Source organism: Rhineura floridana, chromosome 8 (genome assembly GCF_030035675.1).
Source record: "Rhineura floridana isolate rRhiFlo1 chromosome 8, rRhiFlo1.hap2, whole genome shotgun sequence".
Lineage (NCBI taxonomy): Eukaryota > Metazoa > Chordata > Lepidosauria > Squamata > Rhineuridae > Rhineura > Rhineura floridana.
This window is the reverse complement of record NC_084487.1, coordinates 18,006,219-18,025,853: the sequence shown is the minus strand read 5'-3', so window position 1 is coordinate 18,025,853 and position 19,635 is coordinate 18,006,219. Positions and strand designations below refer to the sequence as shown.

Here is a 19,635-nt window from a genome sequence, read left to right as displayed (position 1 = left end):
TGGTCTTTCCATCCCTAACCAGGAAGCTAGTATAGTACCTCCACCCTGCCCAGTGAACCACTTCTGCATAAAACCATCATGTTTGTTACACCCTTCCAGAATATGTCATTGTAGAATATGTCTAATGAGGCCAAATTAGAGTGCGGAAGAGCAGTCACAACAGCTGGTAGTAGGCATTAAGCTAGGGAATTCTGAGTGGCATGTAACAGGATCAATGCTTACGTATTTTGACTATTTTGATTGCATTACCTAGGTCTACGAATCCAACATCCACATACAGTTTGGCGCAATAGGAGCCAATCATTAAACCAGACAGAGGGCCCAAGATAGTCGCTATCTGCAGGCAGCCTAGCAGAGGGAAAGATAAAAGCATACGAAAACAAGTTATTGTCATATTTCACGTTGCTTCTTTCCCAGCATTCATTTGACTTGCTGTCATCAGCCTCTCAAGGACTATTTTTACAATAGCAACACAGGATCTTATCAGAACTGAAATGCTGTGGTTCACCTCCGTGTGCGATCATTGTTGCCATCATCATCATCTATATTGGTAGTGAACATTCTCTGAGTGCCAATATTTACACAGCCAAAACAGCACAAAGGAGAGGTATCAGCAGAAAGTTTTGGAAAGGTAAGAAGTACAAAAAATCTTTCAGGTGAAAAAAAACCCTAAGGTGTGTCCGGTGGAATCAAATAGGGGGGTAGTAGTCCAGGGTCTCGGGGGGTCTTTGACCCTTTACTTTTTTGGGAGCAGGATCCCAATGTCTCCAGCATCCTGTGAGCCAATCAGTATGAAAGGAAGAGTCTTCCAGTATGCTTCCTTGTCCTTTCCTGCTGACTGGGCCAATCAGAGTGAAAGGAGGTAAGTCAGCCACCAAGAAGATTCTTCTTAGTAGCTAATGTTCTTCCCTTACATGCTAATTGGCTCTTAGAGATGTCTGTTGTTATGGGAGAAGGCATTAACAAGGATCTCATTCTCAACTCAGCAGCAAAAAAAGGGGGAGGAGACACAGCTGTGACTAACATGAAGGGACACTGTACTTCTGAGTTTACCACTGCACTGCTGGAATCAAAACAGCTCAGTGGGCACTGGATGCTCACTACTATTGGGGAGGGGATGTCACAGAACCCATGGTGCACACCAACCCTACAAGGCAGAAATAAACAATCCACACTCCAACTGAGCCTCAAAGCTAGTGTATTGCAGCTTTCAGGGCCTTATCCTAAAACTGCCAGCAGTCTCTCTCCAGTCACCACTCAAAGTAAAAAGAAGAGTCAGCCCACAGGAAAATAGGTCAGACCATTAGTCCATCTATCTCAGTACTGCCTACACTGACTGGCAGTGGCTCTCTGGGGTTTCAGGCAGGAGTCTCTCCCAGCCCTACCTGGTGATGCTGGGGACCGAACTTGGGACCTTCTGCATGCAAGGCAGATGCTCTATCACTGAGCTACAGCCCGTCCTGTCCAGATTCTCTGTTTGCCCAAACCTTGGAGCATTTTGACAGAGCAGCCTGGCCTGGAAGCAGTACATCAGAGGATGCTCTAAAACAGCCAAGGCCAGCATTTGAAAATGCTGCAGAGTTTATTTTCTTTTTTAAAAAAAGGTGAGAAAGGGAAGCAGAGCACAGCCACAAACATGAACTTACCATCTAGCTAGCCTAACACTTGAGCAAACTACACAGTTCTTTTCAGATACCCAGAATGTGCATGGTTCTTTAAGATGTTCTGATGAAGACAAAATCTAGTTTTTAAAAATCACATCACTTATATCACAGGTAGGGAATTACAAATCTAGTCAGTCCCAGCAAGCATGGCCAATGGCCAGGAATGATGAGAGCTGTAGTCCAGCAACATCTGGAGGGCCAAAGGTTCCCCATATCTGACCTATCTCTTGGGTGCCAGGGGGTAGATGAAGGAGTAAAACCATCAAAAAGGAAACTTGGGACAACAGGGGGAAGATCACATCAGCCAAAACACTTCAGAGATGGGCACTTGGAACAATGATCAATTTGCCGAAGTTGCGGAAGAGGTGTACATTGGAACATATTGGGTTCCTTTCTAACAGATATAACTGAAAGGAAATTTAACTATTGTATATTGCGAGGGTAAGATGTTTGATACGTGCCTATCTAGTCATCGATGAAGGGTGTATTTAGTCTATAAGGGAATTTGCAAAAGAACAAGTAAGAGTTTATAGGCCATCATGGTGGGGGGAAATGGAATGGAGAATTCAAGTAAAGGGCATGACTGGCTGGCTGAATCCCAGAACAGGCACATCTACACTGCAACATTTCGTTGCAGGTCCCAGTTGCAGAATGCTAAATGTCACCACCTGTCTGACTAAGAACTTCAAACACCAATAGAACAAGCCTGCAAAACTTAACAAGGGACATACGAAGCTGTCTCGCTCAGTATTGTCTAAACTGACTCGTGCCAGCTCTTCAGGGTTTCAGACGGGGGTCTCTCCCAACCCTACATGGAGATGTAGGGGATTGGACCTAGAACCTTCTGCATGCAAAACAGATGTTTTACCACTGAGCTGTGGCCATTCTCAGACAGGGACGTAGCAAACTGCCTTAAAGGGAGTCAGACCCATCTAGCTCATTATTGTCCACACTGGCTGGCAGCAGCAATCCAGGGTTGCAGACAAAGGACATTCCCAGCCATGTCTGGAGATGCCAGATGCACTGCCTCTGGGCTATAGCATGAGGCTCAAACAGAGCTCAAAGGCCAGGTCTGGTCTTATATCTAGCATCAGAGCCTGGCTGAGTGATAGTGAGAGACAGACTGCGGGGAGATAAGCTATGGGGAAACAGATTAGCACCTGCCTGTATGCTCCTTTTGCCCTTGAAATTAGACATACACACTTAGCTTTATATACAATTCACTAATAGGCAAAAAAACCACTTGCAGTTTAAGAACATACCAATAGCCAACAGATATTCTATCAAACTTTAAAAAGCAGGGAAATTGGGCAGCTATAGTGAATGCACCAGGGGAGCAGGAGACCTGACCTCCTCTCTGAGATATTGTACTGGCCTACAAAGTTGTCAAAATGCAAACACAATTTGGGTTGGCCTTTCACAGTCCAATCCACTTCCTGTGTAGCTTGGAAGAATTTGGTAACGTGCTTTTTCCCCAGCTGTTTTTTTTCCCACCTGGTTTTTCCCAAGTGGACACCCATCCAGCCACTGGTCAGACCTAGACCTGATTAGCTTCAGCAAGATGGTGGCCTCATGGTGCCATCAGACCATATCTTGACGTTGAAGATCCAGGTATCCTGCTCTCCTGCACAAGTTGAGCCAGAGGATGCAATCCTTTGAATGCTTACTTCAGAGTAAGCCTAATTGAACTTAGGAGGGCCAGTGGTAGCTGGTCCCCATTGTGACTGGTAGGGTGGATGGCAGGGAGACCAGCAGTAGTTGGAGCCAGAGTCAATGACAGGCTGAACCAACTGATTCTACTTTTGTCCCCATCCTTCTCCTCCTTTCTGGGTTCTAAAAGGGCATCCCCAAGACTAAGGAGGAACAAGCTGAGAGGTGGAGGCCAGCTGAAGGCAGACTGAGGTTAGTGGGGCAGGTCCCCATTTGCTCCAATGTGCTAGCATCCACTGAGCAGGACTTCATTCTGAATAAAAATGCAGAGGATTGCACCAAGAACCTTCTTTCAGTGAATTCATATTCTCCCTTTCAATCCTAAAGAAAACCCAGGATGGCTACATGCAGGAAACTGAGTGTACACGAGAACCTGGTTTGGTTTTGAAAGCCAATGCATAATACTAAGCGTGGGAATTTGCAGGTTTACCAATGTAGAAAGGAGAATTTTCTGTCTTTGCGAAATCCTCCACATACGAAATCCCTAAAGGCATGATGGGAGTTTCACCAACTCCTCGAATGATGTTTCCCACCAGCACAAATACCCACATCAAGGATCCAGTCTGTTTTTTACATTCTGGAAACAAAAGAAAGAAACAAAAGTCTCCATGGTGATTTTTGCAGGTAATAAAATACTTTAATGCTTCCCATTCACCAGTAGCCAAATACCCAGTGGCAATATTGTATGCATCTGGCTTGGATTCAGAAGAAGGTCCTGCAGCTGATTACATGACATATTATTTTACTTTCCCTGCTTCCTCATATATTAAGACAGGGGCAGAGGACCTGCAGCCTTCCAGGATGTTGGTGGACTCCAGCTCCCATCATCCCTGGCCATTGGCCATGCTGATTGTGACTGGTAGGAAATGGAGTCCAACAACATCTCACATGTTCCCCATACCTCTGCTAGGAGGTGAATGCCACTCTGGCTGTCATTAGTTTAGTTTCAGGTGTGCTTAGGCCTTCAGGCATGAAAATCACTTTGGCCCACTCTGAGCCCTGCAATGGAGGTATTCATCACATACGGACAGAAGACACTTGCTGGTGCTGAGTAGGGATGGGGGAGAATTTAGATTCTGTTTACATATAAAGGCAAACTGATCAAATTTGCACCTTCCAAAATAATGAGAGCCAAAACACAACCATCCTTCAAAATTTGCACTTATCTGAATTTTGCGATGCAGTTCTTCAAGGAATGTTTACAAAAAAGCAAGTATGAAGGGTATGTGGGCATAAAAATGAATATATTAATAAAAATAACATACAAAATTCATTCTATTAGGAGAAATTGTTTGGAAAAATGTGCACATTAGTCAAAACTCCCTACAGAAATGTGTTTATTAGGAGAAAGTCATACAAAAATGTTGCAGAATTTTTATTAGGATTTTTTTTAAAAAATCACAAATTGTTGCAGAAATGGGGAGAACCAAATTTAAGACTGGAATAACAAGAAACTGAGAAAACTGCAATTGACAGATCCCTCCATCCCTCGTGCTGAGGCACTACCTGTCTCCCACCTCAGCTCTCAGCCACCAGTGATACAGGTGGGCGGGACATCAAAAACACTACAAATGTAGGCATCTACAAAGAAAATTCAGTATAAACAAATCATATCTACACCATACATTTAAAGCACATTTAACACACTTTTAAAGCATATGGCTTCTCCCAAAGAATCCTGAGAACTATAGTTTACTCCTCACAGAACTACAATTCCCAGCACCCTTAGCAAATTACATTTCCCAGGATTCTTTGGGGGAAGCCATGTGCTTTAAATGTGTGTAAAATGTGCTTTAAATGTATGATGTGGATGTGGCCAAAGATAGTGAAAACTGAATCTAGACAGAACTTTACCTTCTGAGGGTTGTTCAGTGGTCATGGAAAATTGGCTATGATTTGCAAGACAAACAGCTATGGTTGAAGAATAATTTTCAGATAACGAAACAGAGTTTTCATACTGGTACCTGTGGAGTCAAAATAAAAAGCAGACATGAAATGAGAGTAAGGAGGAGGACCAGAGCTTGGCAAAGTTACTTTTTTGAACTACAACTCCCATCAGCACCAGCCAGCATGGCCATTGGATTGGGCGGATGGGAGTTGTAGTTCAAAAAAGTAACTTTTACAAGCTCTGAGGAGGACTATAGCTCAAGAGAAGAGCATCTGCCTTGCATGCCGAAATCCCTGGTGTCTCCAACTAGGGCTTGGAAAAGCTCTTGTCTGAAATGCTGGAGAACTGATGCTAGTCAAGACTAGACAATACTAAGCCATTGTGAGCAGTCATTGGGAGGTTTAGAGCAAAGTGTTATCATACGCTGATGACACGCAACTCTGTTTTTCCATAACATCTGAATCAGGAGAGGTTATGAACACTCTGGATCGGTGTCTGAATGCTGTAGTGGACTAGTTGACAGCCAATAAACTGTGCTTGAATCTTGAGAAGATGGGTAGGTCTGTGGGTAGGACCGGGAGATAGGCAAATAACCTGTTCTGGATGGGTTGTGCTCCCTCTGAAGGAGCAGATCCTTAGCTTAGGGTTACTCCTAGATTCATCTTTGTCACTAGGGGCCCAAGTATCCTCTGTGACTAGGAGTGCCTTTTGTCAGCTTTGTCTGGTTCATCAGCTCCTGACAGTTTCTGGACAGGGATAGTCTGACCACTGCAGTCCAGGCACTGGTAACCTTGAGGCTGGATTACTGCAATGTGCTCTATGTGGGGTTGCCCTTGGCCCTGATTTGGAAGCTTCAGCTGGTGCAAAATGTGGTGTCCAGACTACTAATGGGAGCACATTTGACTGACAACATGTGACAGCACTCTTAAAACATTTGCACTGGCTGCACTGGCTACCGAGCTAGATTCAAGGTCCTTGTATTAATTTACAAAACCTTGAACAACTTAGGCTCAAGGTATTTTAGGGACCGCCTAAACCCTTATATCCTAGCTTGATCATTGAGATCAGTTACCGGAGCAGCTCAGATCATCCCCTGAGTTGGCGAGGCTCATTTAACATCAACACAAAATCAAGCCCTCAGTGTCATCGACCCAGTTCTCTGAAAAGCTCTGCCAACAAAGATTCAGGAGGCGCCTTCTGTTTTAACTTTTAAAACCCTGCTTAAAACCTTTCTGTTTTGCCCGGCTTACACAGGCAATCAAGGAGATGTCTTTTTGCAATAGCTGACCTTTGTTTTTTACTGCATTTTTAATGGTTTTTACTGTTTTTTAAAATTTCTATAAACCACTTTGACTTTTAAAAAATTAAAAGTACAAATATATTAATACATAAATAAACAATAAGCTAAATGGACCAGTGGTCTGACGCAGTATGGAACAGCTTCCTATCTTCCTAAGATCTCTCCTTTCCCTTTTCCTTTCCTTTTCTTTCTTTCCTCTCCTACTTCTTCTTCTTCTTCTTCTGGTCTTTCCCTAGTATAAATTAGGGCCATAATCAACAACTGCTCTAAATAACAGGAAAGCAAATGAGATGAGTTTTTTTAAAAGAAAAAGAGGCCTAATTTCCTTGCTGCAGTTAAAAGTTTTTGTGATTTTTTTCTGTCAGCTTTAATTGAACGTGTGGCCTGAAGAAAATTTGTTCATGTGGGAAACTGTGGCTCTGTCTGTGCAGGTCCATAACAGACCCCTTTGGTTTTTTGTGCGGAAGGTTGTCACACCCCAATATATTTGGAAGAAATTAGTGATGCTTACAGAATCTGCCTCTGATGGATTCCTGGACTTTTGAAGTTCTGCTTTACCAGATATGTTTCCTGGAGCAGAAATATCAGAATCTGTTATTCTTTTGGAGGTATTTTGCAATTTTGCAAGCAGATGGGGGAAAGGGAACACCTACATTTTTCCTGCCTTTTTTTAAATCCACAATACACCAAAAGTAAACTTTAAAAACTGAAAAGAAGCGTTACCCTAATGGCAAACGGGCTCCTTGGGGAAGAAGGGCAGCATATGAATGTAATATAAATAGATAAATGAATGACTTCTTTGTTACTATTTCTTTGCAATTATAGAGAGCTTTTTTTAGATTTTTGGTTTAACTACTTTTTAACACTGGGAATTTTTTTTGTTTCGTTTTCAAATCAAAGCCAAAGCCAAGGATCATCCAGGGTTAACATAAGAACATAAGAAGAGCCTGCTGAATCAGGCTAGTGACCCAGCTAGTCCAGCATCCTCTTCTCACAGTGGCCAAGCAGATGCCTATGGGAAGCCTGCAAGCACAAGAGCACTTTTCTTCCTGTAGTTTCCAGCAACTGGTATTCAGAAGCATACCATCTCCACCTTTGGAGGCAGAGCATAGCCATCAGGGCTAGTAGGTTCTAAATTGCATGGGGAGTCTCCACACCACACATAGAGAAGCCTCTGCAGACATGATGCTGAACACATCAATGGCAATGTTGGGGTCAGGAGGAGCAGGGCAACTTTGGGGCTAAGGCTAAAAATCCATGGCTCTAAACCCCCTTTCAGCATGCTTGCCAGGTTGCCTTCTACACCAGGAATGGGGAATCTCAGGCCTGGGAGCCTCCTATGGCCCTCTAGGCCTCTCTATCCGGCCCTTGGGACTCTCCCCAGCTTATGTCCCTTCTCAGGTCCCACTAGGGTTGCCAGGTTCAGGGCCTGAGAATGATCTTGTATCTTTAGGAGAAGAGAAAGTCAGCCAAGTGCAGGTGTTCTTGCAACACTATAATGGGAAAAACCACAAGGTGGAATTCTCCCTTCCCCGTGCACAACTTTAAAGATACAGAAAACCTCTTGGAGGCTGGGCCTTCTGCAAATTTATATTTTTAAAATGTTTAGAATGATTTCCCCAACTTCCCTCAAAAACTGAAATTACATTTAAACCCTATTTATCAGAGACCACTTCCTAATTGCTTCTGCAGATTTATTTCTCAATTCTTCCCCCTTAATTTGAAAGGTGTTCAGATGCATATGGGAGGCAATAGGGGAAAATATGGATTTGATGTTATTTCAAGCCCAGAGTTCCAACTGGAGGACATATACAGGTTTTCCTAGGAAGTACGAATACTGGGACTTACCTTCCCATCAAGAAATGAGGTAGCGCTATCAGAAAACATCCCAAACCCATGACCGCACAACCGAGAGCAATCATGCGTGGTCTGTGGAGCTTTGCTCCCAAGTAGCTCACAAAGGCTATCACCAGCAAGTTGCCTGTGGAAATAAAGAATGCAGAGCATGACGCACCCAAAGTTTTGCACTTATGAATCCCATGAGTTTTAGAAGGAGAGCAAACCATAGGGGTTTAAGAAGGCCTCATTTTCCATTGTGCCCTGTATTCGTCATGTGCAGCACTGTTTCTATTCAGCTGCAGTTCATCTTCCACTAAAAACTACATTATTTGTCTCACTGTCTGCTGTGGCAAAATTATGGACCCTAAGTAATCTACATAACTAATTGTGGAAAGTATGTTGTCATTACCTTATTCCACTTCATTCATTTCAGTGCAAAGGAAACAGATGGCAAAGGGGGGGGGAGTAATCAATTACTTATTGTTTGCTGACTGAAAGTGAGGTGGCAGGCCCACCCAGTCCCTTAACTTTTTTAGTTCAGCAAAATGTGTAAGTGGCAGAAAGCCAGGCGGGATGAGAGGTTGAACAAAGAAGTTCTGAGATATGTAATGATTAAAAACTGCTGATACCGGAAGAAACCCTGTTCATACTGGAAAACACGTCTCTATGCTTTATGCTGTGTGTCCTGCCAAAACTCAAGGAACTCAGACACTGCTGTAGTTTTTTCTTTTATTGAAGTAATAGAAAATTTCAGTTCAGAGCACGTCATGAATCTACCCACGGCTTACTCAGAATGCAGCATCCCTCTCTAGCTAACTAGGCACAACTTAATGGCAATAAGATGTTGACTCAGCAACTACCCCTTCCCTCTCACCCAGCTTAAGTAGGGCTGGGAGGCCCCCCTTCTTGCGAGTACCCCAAGTCACAGTTGGAGGCGTGCATGAACGCACTGACTCCTCCTGAACTTGATTTGTTGAATCTGCTGCCACATCTGCCTCCTGGACCTCGACTTCCATCCTGTTCTCTCCCTCCGTGGGGGGAGAACTGTCTGGCGGTGGTGCAGGCGCGGGGAGAGGTGCAGCACCAGGCGGAGGAGTGGGAGGCTGGTCCGGAGATCTGTCCTGGGTGTGTGTGGGATGGCTGATGATGACCTGTCAGCATCCAAGGTGGGGGCTGCTTTGATGTCTCCCCCTTCACTGGGTCCTTCCCTGATGGGAATGCCCCAGTCCAAGTCTCCCTCACCCGCTCCTTCACGTCAATCCACCCCCTGCTAGTATGGCTCACGACACTGTGAAATTCCATTGTCCAACTAAAGGTAAGCTTTGCCTTGCTTCAGCTTCAAGAGTATATAATCTGAGTGATCTCGCAGTTTGGCAGAGCCACTAGGAATGGGGGGCGGGAGCTGCCCTGTTGCTAGTGTTCTTTCCCTGTGCACTCTCTCTGTGCGCTTGTGCCCTCATTGCAACAATAATAAAAAGTGCTTCTGGCTGGCTTGTTCTGAAATCATTTTGTGTGCCTCCCTTTCAGGACAATAGCAACAACAACGGTGAATACTGATTGTATTCACCGGATTCATTTCCATTCCGAATATGGGAGAAATAAGCAAACATTAGCAATTTCCACTCCTGTTTCTATTTTTGTTGGAAGTCTCTGACATCTCTAGTGAAGCAGAGTCAGTTCAAGCCCTTTGACTGCCCTAAGCAAAAAAACTAGAGTTGCACCCACAATTTTGTTGGATCCAGGAGCAGGATTCTGTTCCTTCTTTAGGGGTTTTTCTCAAATGCAACCTCTTCCATAGAAATGAATGCACTAACGGGGGAGAGACTTTCATTCCATTCATTTCAATGGCTTGAGCAAAATGAGGCTACAGTCAGTAAAAGTGTATGTAAAAGTGTGCAAATTTCGAAGGATGGCTGCATTTCCACCTGCACATTCCTTCTGGAAGTGCAAATTAGATAGGTTCACCTTAAAATGCAAACTGAAATCAAATTTCTCCTCCATCCCTACCATTAATTGTGTGAGAACAGGACATAATAGGACTACTGTATCAGGGCAAGCTTTACTTTGGCACACGAATGGGTAATATGCAGCTGTGGGTAGGGACTATTTTATGCAGCTCCTGACACCTCCTGAAGCAACCCCAACCTTATGTTCCATCCAAGTTCCTTTTTTCTGTTCCTTTCTTCCTTATTTTTCTTGGCTTTGTGGAATAGCTCCCACATTCTTCCTATGCAGTTTCAGAACAATTGGATGGGACAGTGATTGATTTGATATAAATAAACTGATAATTTGTTTTGAAAAACACTCTTAGCTTGTTGTATGGCTTGGGAAAACCCTGCAACTGCCAGGTAGCCTTCTGTGACATGTGCGTGTAGCCCATTAAAGTGAGAAAGAAATTACTTTCACTTGCTTTTCAGAACAGTAGCTGTATTGGTTGGTTTAGCACAAGGAATAAATTCCTGAATTTGTCTTTCTAACAATTTAGGCATGTCTGTTATGCTATGGCTGAATTCTCATCTCACACCGATGGACAACCTTTCCACTTCCATACCCATTTCAAAGCTTCCATTGATAACGCCAACCAATGAGGCAGGGATGTTGAACCGCCGTTCAATCTGGGTGAGCATGCTGTTCATGTAAGCACCAGACATGGTCTTGGCCAGATAGGCAAAAGATAATGCCAGCAGAAATACCTAGAAGAGAATGAGAACTCATTAAATCAACAATAGGACATTGTTAGATAGAATGAAAGATTTGTGAGCTCTAGAAACTGCAAAACTAAATGTTATGCTCAACTTAAGGATGGAAACAGAGAGGGCACTAATGAAATTCACAAACTTCACTTCCTGACTCCATCCAATTTTAGCCAAATTATGCAAGAGGGGCATCACAGAACGTAAAGGAGCTGGGTGCGCGCATGCACACACACACACACCTTGCAACACTTCCACATCTTGATGGTTGGCAAGGTCTATGAGTGTGTGACTTACATAATTGCACCTTTCTGTGTGAGTGCGATTGCCCCTTTCATGTGAAAGTGTGATTACCCCTTTCCCTGTGTGTGTGTGTGATTGCCTCTTTCTCCCTGTGTGTGATTGCCTCTTTCCCTGCCTATGTGTGTGACTGAAACTGTCTCTTTCTCTGTGTGTGTGTGTGTGTGTGTGAATGTGTGTGTGTGATTACCCCTTTCCCTCTGTATGTGTGTGATTGACTTTCTGTGTGTCTCTGTGTGTGTGTGATTGCCCTTTTCTCTATATGTATCACTAGCTCTTTCCCTGTATGTGTGTATGATTACCCTCTCTCTGATTGCCCCTTTCCCTATCCTCCTTGAATGACACCCCCAACTATTCTTGCATAATACAAAGAACAGGCCGAGGTCTACTTGACACAAAGTGAGAAATTACAGTCTCAAATTTAATCTCAGCCTTACAGAGGCCACAGAAATTCAGTACTGATCAGCTTTAATCTCATTACTTCTGCTTGGAACCACAGACAGACCATAAAACTGGCACTTTGCACACAATTAAACTGGCCATCCTTCTCTTCTTTTAACCTATGCCTATGGAGACAATCCAGAACACTGCAATCTTAAGGAGCAAGATGATGCCCTTAAAGAAATCTGATCAACTTTGGTTTTGCCCTCTCCTCTCAGAAACTTTCTCAGAAACTATCCTCATCTGGAGGTAAAGAGGTGGAGTTAACAGGTAGGGAACACCTGTGGTGTTGTCGTAACCAAAAAGTTAGAGGCAATTCTTAAATGCAGGGATTATATGAGCCCTGCTCAGGTGTTGACACATGTCAAAATGAATGTGCGGAGGGGGGAATTAGGGTTGTGCCTACTGGTAGGGAGGGGGGAGAAATTCAATTCAGTGCACATTTAAGGGTGAACGTACATAATTCAAACTTTCTGCAAACTGAAACATAGCCTTTCTTTGAAATTTGCACTTCTCTGAATTTTGCAATGCAGCTCTCCAGCCAAGTAAAGTGTAAAAAAATGAATATACCAAGGTAAAGTGTGCCTAGAAATGCATATGATTGTAAAAATAACACAAAAAATGCCTTTTATTAGGAGAAATTGCTTTGCAAAAATGAATGTATTAGAAAAATTTGCATACAAAAAAAATGTCCATATTGGGACAAATTTGCACTAAAATGCTGATGAATTTTCTGGATGACTTTTTTTTTAAAAAAAAATCACAAACAGATGTGGAAAGGTGGAGGACAACACTGAACAGCTGAAAAAATGACAAATGGAGAGAACTTAGATGGTCAGATTTGCTCATCCCTATCCACTGGTTTCAACCCAAGTTCCACATGTTGCCGCCCTGGGCTCCTGCTGGGAGGAAGGGCGGGATATAGATAAATAAATAAATAAATAAATAAATAAATGTTCACAGGCTCTGTTTGCGCACAGCCTGTGCACCATGTACACGCGTAGAAGCCCATATATGTGACCTATGAGCATGCAGAGTGCAGGAGTTTATGAATGGTCTGTAGTAAGTAGAGAACCTCAGGCCCCAGGGCTGAATGCAGCCCTTTGTCCTCGACTCAGGCCCAGTCCAAGCCACACCTTCCACCAGCCCTGCTCTGCACTCTGCTTGAGTATTTTTGCCTGGCAAGGATATGTTCTTGAACTGCTGCAGTGATGCCTCTTGATGCCTCTTGATTGCTTGGAAGGAGAAGGGAGAGATGGGGCGGAGTACAGATCCTTCTGATTTTTTGTCAGGTGGAATACAGCCTACTGCGCAAAAGTAAAAGCCATATCCATAGCTCCACCCAATTTTGCCTCTGGCCCTGCCCACAACAGGCATGTGGCCCCCAGCTAGTTACCACACCTCATCTACCAGATCTATATCCAAAGGAGGGCCTAGTTAGAAAATGCTGCTTAATTTATTTCAATGCACTTACTGTTTTTCCCCACTTGCTTTGCTCTTGAATCTTTAATAAGTATCTTAAATTAGAATCCTGAAGCTGCGTAGTGAGTCTTTTCTTGGATGATCAAGCCCACGCTGTCTGTTCTGCTTAACGCTACTTAACTGATAGGAGGGCAGCTGACAAAGGCCTGTCTCTCTCCCCTTTAACATACCACAGATTCCCATTTCCATGGGTTGTATCTAGTTTCAGTCCTACTCAGAGTAGACCCATTGGAGTTAATGGATATGACTAAGTCTATTCATTTCAGTGGGTCAACCCTGAATAGGACGAGCATTGGATACAACCCCATGGATTCGGACTAAAGTATTAAAATGTGGGTAGTGGTAGCGCTACTTGTGTGTAAATTACACAAAGGGTATCTCTCAGTGGTCCTACCTCACAAGGTGGGGTGGAAGCTCAAGAGACTACATGTATAAATGTATGGGGTTTTAGGGAATGATGATCTTCCATGCCATTCGGCAACTTTCCCAGAAACAGCTGTAACAAATGAGTTTTAATTGACAAGGGAATTAGAGCATCCTGTTACCTTCAGCTTGGACATACAGAATATGGATGGCTTCTTAGCTTCTTTCATTGTGGTTTTTGAATTGGCTGGGGAGTCTTCCTTAGGGTTATTAGCATCTGTCCCAGGGTCCTTTCAACAGAAAAGAAGCACGTGAGTCACAACAAGGGTAACGTTGAAAAACTTCAAAGAGATGCATTATTTATTTCATCTTATTTTATTCATTAAACTTATATCTCCCCCTTCTTCCCAGTACACAGACGCAGCTTCCTGGGTGGGGCAGAGACATTGCACTACCTTCATGGCAGGTGGGTAGCTGTTGCTTACCAGGAGGCGAGGTGGCGGGGAGGTTGGTGCAGTGCAAATGCATCAGCAGCGTCAGTCAGGTGCTCCTGCCAGTGTGTTTGCACCATGCCGACCTCCCTGCCGCCTCACCTGTCCCTCTCTCCCTCCCGGTAAGCAACAGTGACCCACCTGCTGCGGAGGTAGCAGAGCTCTGCCCTACCTGGTGAGCTGCTTCTGGATATACAGTGTGTCCAGCTTAACTGGAAATAAGATGCACAGAAATCAGTGGGATTAACTTCCTAAAAGCATGTGTAGCAGGTATGGGGAAACTTTGGCCCTCCAGATGTTGCAGAATTTCAACTCCCAGCAGCCCGAGAAACCATGGCCAATGACCAGGGATGACAGGAGATGTACTTCAGCAACATCTGGAGGGACAAAGGTTTCCCACACCTGGTGTATAGAACTGGACTCTTAGGTACACCTAGCATATGTAGGACACAGATACACAGAAACTGTACTGATCTCGGTCGAAGCATCCTGACAAGATAGATATTTCAAGGCATTTTTAAGTAATAGTTGTGTGTCCAAATGGATATCCTGTCCTAGCTTTTGGACACTCAGTGGACACAAATGGACACATACAATTTAATCAATGAACCAAGAAACAAAATTGAGACTGGATACAACTGAAACACTAACCAGAGGTATGGCATTTTAATGAAATTGAACAGAAACAGTAGAACATAAATGCACATTACATAATCATTCTTAAGGTTCTTACAAATCACCAGCTTTCTGAGAAACTTAACAAACTCTCTCCCTGTACGCTGAGATATCTGGTTTAGTTCTCTGTCTCTTTGTTCTTTTTTTCATAGGAATTCTGCTACAGCAGGGCATGGATCATAACCAGCCATTTTTAATTTTAATTTCCCATTTAATTCCTTATTTACTGGTGGGTGGGCAGGCTAGTAAGATTTTTGCTAGGTTATGAACTTATGCAAATGCATTTGCAAGTCTGTATTCACTCCCTGATTTTTGTTTGTTTCTTTGTTTTTTAGTTTGAACCACTTTCACCTCAATCCAGGTATAAGGGCTTGTACATGGTAGAAAGGCTTCAACGTGCAAGCCATGTGAATGAAAAAATGGACACCCAGTAACAATTCCTTTAAAAATGTCTGGAGATACTTTGTATTCTGTTGGACCTGGATTCAGGCTCCACACAAATTTAATTAACAAAACTGATTTATTAATAGGATTGTATAAAGCTTCCTAGCAGGATTATAAACAGGGCCCTGCAACAGAGTTTGTTTGCTTGTTTCTAATCCAAGAAAAGAAGTCAAGTGAGGAGTCTGAAGGCTAGGTTGTAGTTTAAGGGAACAGTGCATATTTTATTTTATTTTATTTTGCAAGATTTATATACCACTTAATTAAAAAACCCTCTAAACTGTTTATATAAAACAAATGTATTATGGCAAAAAATATCCATTGGCATAAAATATTCATTAAAATAGCAATAAAAACAGACTTTAATAACAGTAGACATAATACAATTATCAACATATAGATTAAAAGCAACAATTGAGATAAGAAGTTCTTAATAAAGTTATGTGTCTGGGTAGGCTTGCCTAAAAAAATATGTTTTAGCAGACATTGTAAACAGTACAACAAAAATGTGCCTGCCTAATGTTCCAGAGAATAGATGCCACCACAGTAAAAGATTAATTTCTTGCACATGCGGAATGAACATTATGTGGCACTTGTAAAAGTGCCAGTTCTGTAGATCAAACTGGTCAAGTGCACATATAGGGAGTAAGACAATGCTCCAAACTAATTCCCTTTTTGAGAATACAACATACATACACACACACACGTGTGTGTGTGTGTGTGTGTGTGTATGCATGTATGCATGTATATTATGCAGCCACGAGAGTGGCTGTATACTATAGCCAGCATGGATTTTTCACATTCCGCAATGTTAAATTGAAAATAACCCCATGCCATTCTGATGTTTCCCATAAGCTCATTGCAAAACAAAACCTTACAAAACGTATAGTCCTGAACTCTGAAACGCTTGCTTGACAACCCTTCCAATTTTCATGGTGATACACAAAACAGTCAGAGAGAATAGATTCATTAAAAATCAGCCAAGTTCACAGAGTACCTACAATCCTATTACTGACCTCGCCCCATACTCTGACCTTCATCTTCTGCACTTTAAAAGTAGTAATTTTTAATTAATTTAAGAAATTTTGCATTGAACTGAATGATAATGTTGGGCATGCCCAGTGAGAAGCAACTGTCAGTGTTCTAAAAGCAAGACTCACAGCTGCTGGGCTCGCCTAATCAGGGGGCCACACCCACTCCAGACTTTGATTTCACTTGTGACAGTCATGGCTTCCCCCAAAGAATCCTGGGAAGTGTAGTTTGTGAAGGGTGCTGAGAGGAGACTCCTATTCCCCTGACAGAGCTCCAGTGGCCAGACTGGTTTAACAGTCAGCCACTCTAATTGAAGCTCTGTGAGGGGAACAGGGCATCTCCTAGCAACTCTCAGCATCTTTCACCAACTACACTTCCCAGGATTCTTTGGGAGAAGCCATGACTGTTTAAAGTGCAATAAAGGTCTGGTGTGAATGTGGCCAGGGACAGCCTTGGTTTAAATTTGGTTGGGAGGCTACATGTGCCTTCTGTAGAATAAAAAGGTGGGGGAAATGCTGAAAAGCAATGATACTGTTCACAATGTTTTCCTTTTGGAAAGGAAAGGGGCTTCTCCTCTGCCCAGTGCCCACCCACCCAATCTCCTCCCAACCTCCTCCTCCTCCTCTCCTCCCTACCCTTCCCCTGGGTCAGTGGGACTACGACCTGGGAGACCAGGGTTCAAATCCCTACACAGCCTTGAAGCTCACTGGGTGACCTTGGGACAGTCACTGCCTCTCAGCCTCAGTGGAAGGTAATGGTAAAACCACCTCTGGTTTCATAGGGTCACCATAAGTCGGGATAGACTTGAAGGCAGTCGATTTCCATTTTCTTTTTTTATTATTATTAATTTTTATTCAAATTTTCAAAAACAAAAAAACAACACAAAACAAAAACAATTATACAAAAAAAATAAAATGTTGACTTCCGATTTGTCGCAGATCAACCATAGGTCTACAATATATAACAATCCTGTCTCTAAAATTATATTACAAAATCACTTTCCTCCAGTAGTTATCTTAATTAATCATCAAATCTCATAAACATTACTTTATTCTTTCCACAAAAAGTCCAAAAGAGATTTCAATTCCTTGAGAGATATATCTTTCAATTTTTCTCCAAATAAACATGTCGCTTAATCCATCTTGATTCAAATCTGTTAGGTCCAGTAATTTCAATAGCCATTCCTCCATTATCTATATTAATTCCATCTTCCATCTTCAATAATCCTGTTAAATCCAGTAATTTCAGTAGCCATTCTTCCATTATCAGTATCCCATAATAATCTTGTTGTCATAGCCATAATCCAAATAAACATATCGATTAATCCATCTCGTCGAATCTATTAGGTCCAATAATTTCCATAACCATTCTTCCATTATCAATATTAATTCCATCTTCCATCTTCAATAGTCCTGTTAAATCCAGTGGTTTCAGTATCCACTCATCCATTATCAGTATCTCATGATGATCTTGCTGTCATAGCCATAGTCATACAACAAGAGTCTGATGGGAATTTCCCCCTTCACAAATATGTCCTTGCCATCAATTCTAAATATGTTGCTGAAATATTGTTGTAAAGTCACTTCTCTGCTCTTCTTTTTTACAAAATGCACTGGCTCATCTCTTAAGAGTTTTTCCATTGTCACATATTTGTAATTAATTCTATAGATTTTTTCTATGTCAAGCTCCATCACATCATTCCAGTCAAGAAAATTATCCAAGACGTTGATAACTTTATCACTAATATCTTCATTAGTTTCTTCAGAGACAACGTTGAATTCCAAACAGTAAACTTTATTTCTAACATCCGTAAACTCCAGATCTTTTTCCAATTCCTCATTTGTTCCAGTCTCCATGGCTTGTATCTTCCCTTTAATTTTTCTTTTCTCATCTCTAATTCCATCAAAATCCTCTTTCACAGAATCCCCTATTTTTTTAAACTCCTGCATCATTTTGCTAAGTTCAATTTTCATCTCCTGTCTGCCCTGTCTCAGGGTTTGTTTCATTATCTCAATCTCACTCATTATTTTCTGAAACATAATTTCTTCCATGGTCTCAGTCACTTTCCTGGTTGTCATTCTTAAAACCACAAAAACAAAAAAATATTTCAGCCACAATTGGGTTAATGTTTCAGGCTTGCAGACATCAATACAGCCTGTCTTATCTCTTATATATTCAGGAAAACAAAACAAGTTTAGTTCCCAGCTTCAAACAGTTAGTGGCGTCGTGAGTAAGCAGATTAGTCAAAATGAAATAGACCAAAAAAAAAAAAATAGTTCCAGACATGATACTCCAAAGTTCATAAATCAAATTTGTTTATTTTTTTTCCCCTCCTCGAAATAAAAATCCCTCTTCCGTTAATATCTTTAGAATGCACTTCCAGGCCGCTTTTTGCAATAAAAACAAAGATAAGCTTTTTTCGATTTCTTTCCTCCTTAGTTTCGTGAGTGAAAGAGAAATTTTTTAACTCACCCAGTTCTTTATAGCTGATTCATTGACAAATCTCTTTTTGGTGCAACAATTTAAACCAAGTAAAAAAAAATGGAAAGAAGGATGCTTGCCTGTTAGTTTGTTTTTCTTTGAAGAAAAGATAAACGTGTCGCTTAATCAGCAAGAGCTTTGATGAAAGTCCGTCTGGCATTCGCTGGCTGAACTTTCTCTCATAAATTAATGAAATCCAGTCCTCCCAACAAAAACAGGCTTTGTGGTTAATCTCACGTTTCTCCCTGGCCGGGAGAAAATCTTAACCAGTCAAAAAAAAAACATTCTGACTGATTAAAGCTGAAAAAACTTCATCTAAGACAAGAGCTTGTCTCAGAGGCAGCACAGGCGAATCACCCTTCCCGGAAGTCGGTCGATTTCCATTTTCAAACATGATTGCACAGAAACAAATCCCATTGAACTCAAAAAGTATGCAACTGATTGAACCCACCCTCCCTTTTCCTCCTTCCTATCCCCTCCCTCTTGCCCCTTCCCTCCCCCTTTCTTTGCCCCTCCTCCCCCTCCCCCTCTCCTCCCCTTCCCCCTCCCCCTTCCCCTTCCTCCCCTCCCCCTCCTCCCCTCCTCCTCCCCCTCCCCCTCCCCTTCCCCTCCCCCTCCCCTTCCCCCTCCTCCTCCCCTTCCCCCTCCTCCCCCTCCCCTTCCTCCTCCCCATGGTCAGTTTTACCTATCCTAAGCATGATTGCACGGGAGTAAATCCCACTGAACTCAATAAACATGCAAATGAACAAACCTGTCCTTCTCCCCTCCCCCTTCTGCCTGCTCCCATCTCCCTTCTCCACTCTGCCCTCCCTCCCTCCCTCCCCTCCCTCCTCCT

General features: G+C 42.6%; 1 protein-coding gene across 2 annotated transcripts in view; it reads right to left on the bottom strand.

Annotated features, from left to right (window-relative positions):
- The window catches only part of SLCO1A2 (solute carrier organic anion transporter family member 1A2), a 51,724-nt gene that overhangs the window by 18,889 nt on the left and 13,200 nt on the right, over nt 1-19,635 (bottom strand). For both annotated transcript variants that reach the window (XM_061638433.1, XM_061638434.1), the window contains exons 2-7: nt 13,863-13,970; nt 10,953-11,094; nt 8,411-8,543; nt 5,229-5,338; nt 3,805-3,951; nt 250-348 (exon numbers count right to left, since the gene is read on the bottom strand). In XM_061638433.1, coding sequence (XP_061494417.1) covers nt 250-348; nt 3,805-3,951; nt 5,229-5,338; nt 8,411-8,543; nt 10,953-11,094; nt 13,863-13,910 — 679 coding nt within the window. In that variant the 5' untranslated portion in view covers nt 13,911-13,970. The remainder of the gene's footprint in view (nt 1-249; nt 349-3,804; nt 3,952-5,228; nt 5,339-8,410; nt 8,544-10,952; nt 11,095-13,862; nt 13,971-19,635) is intronic.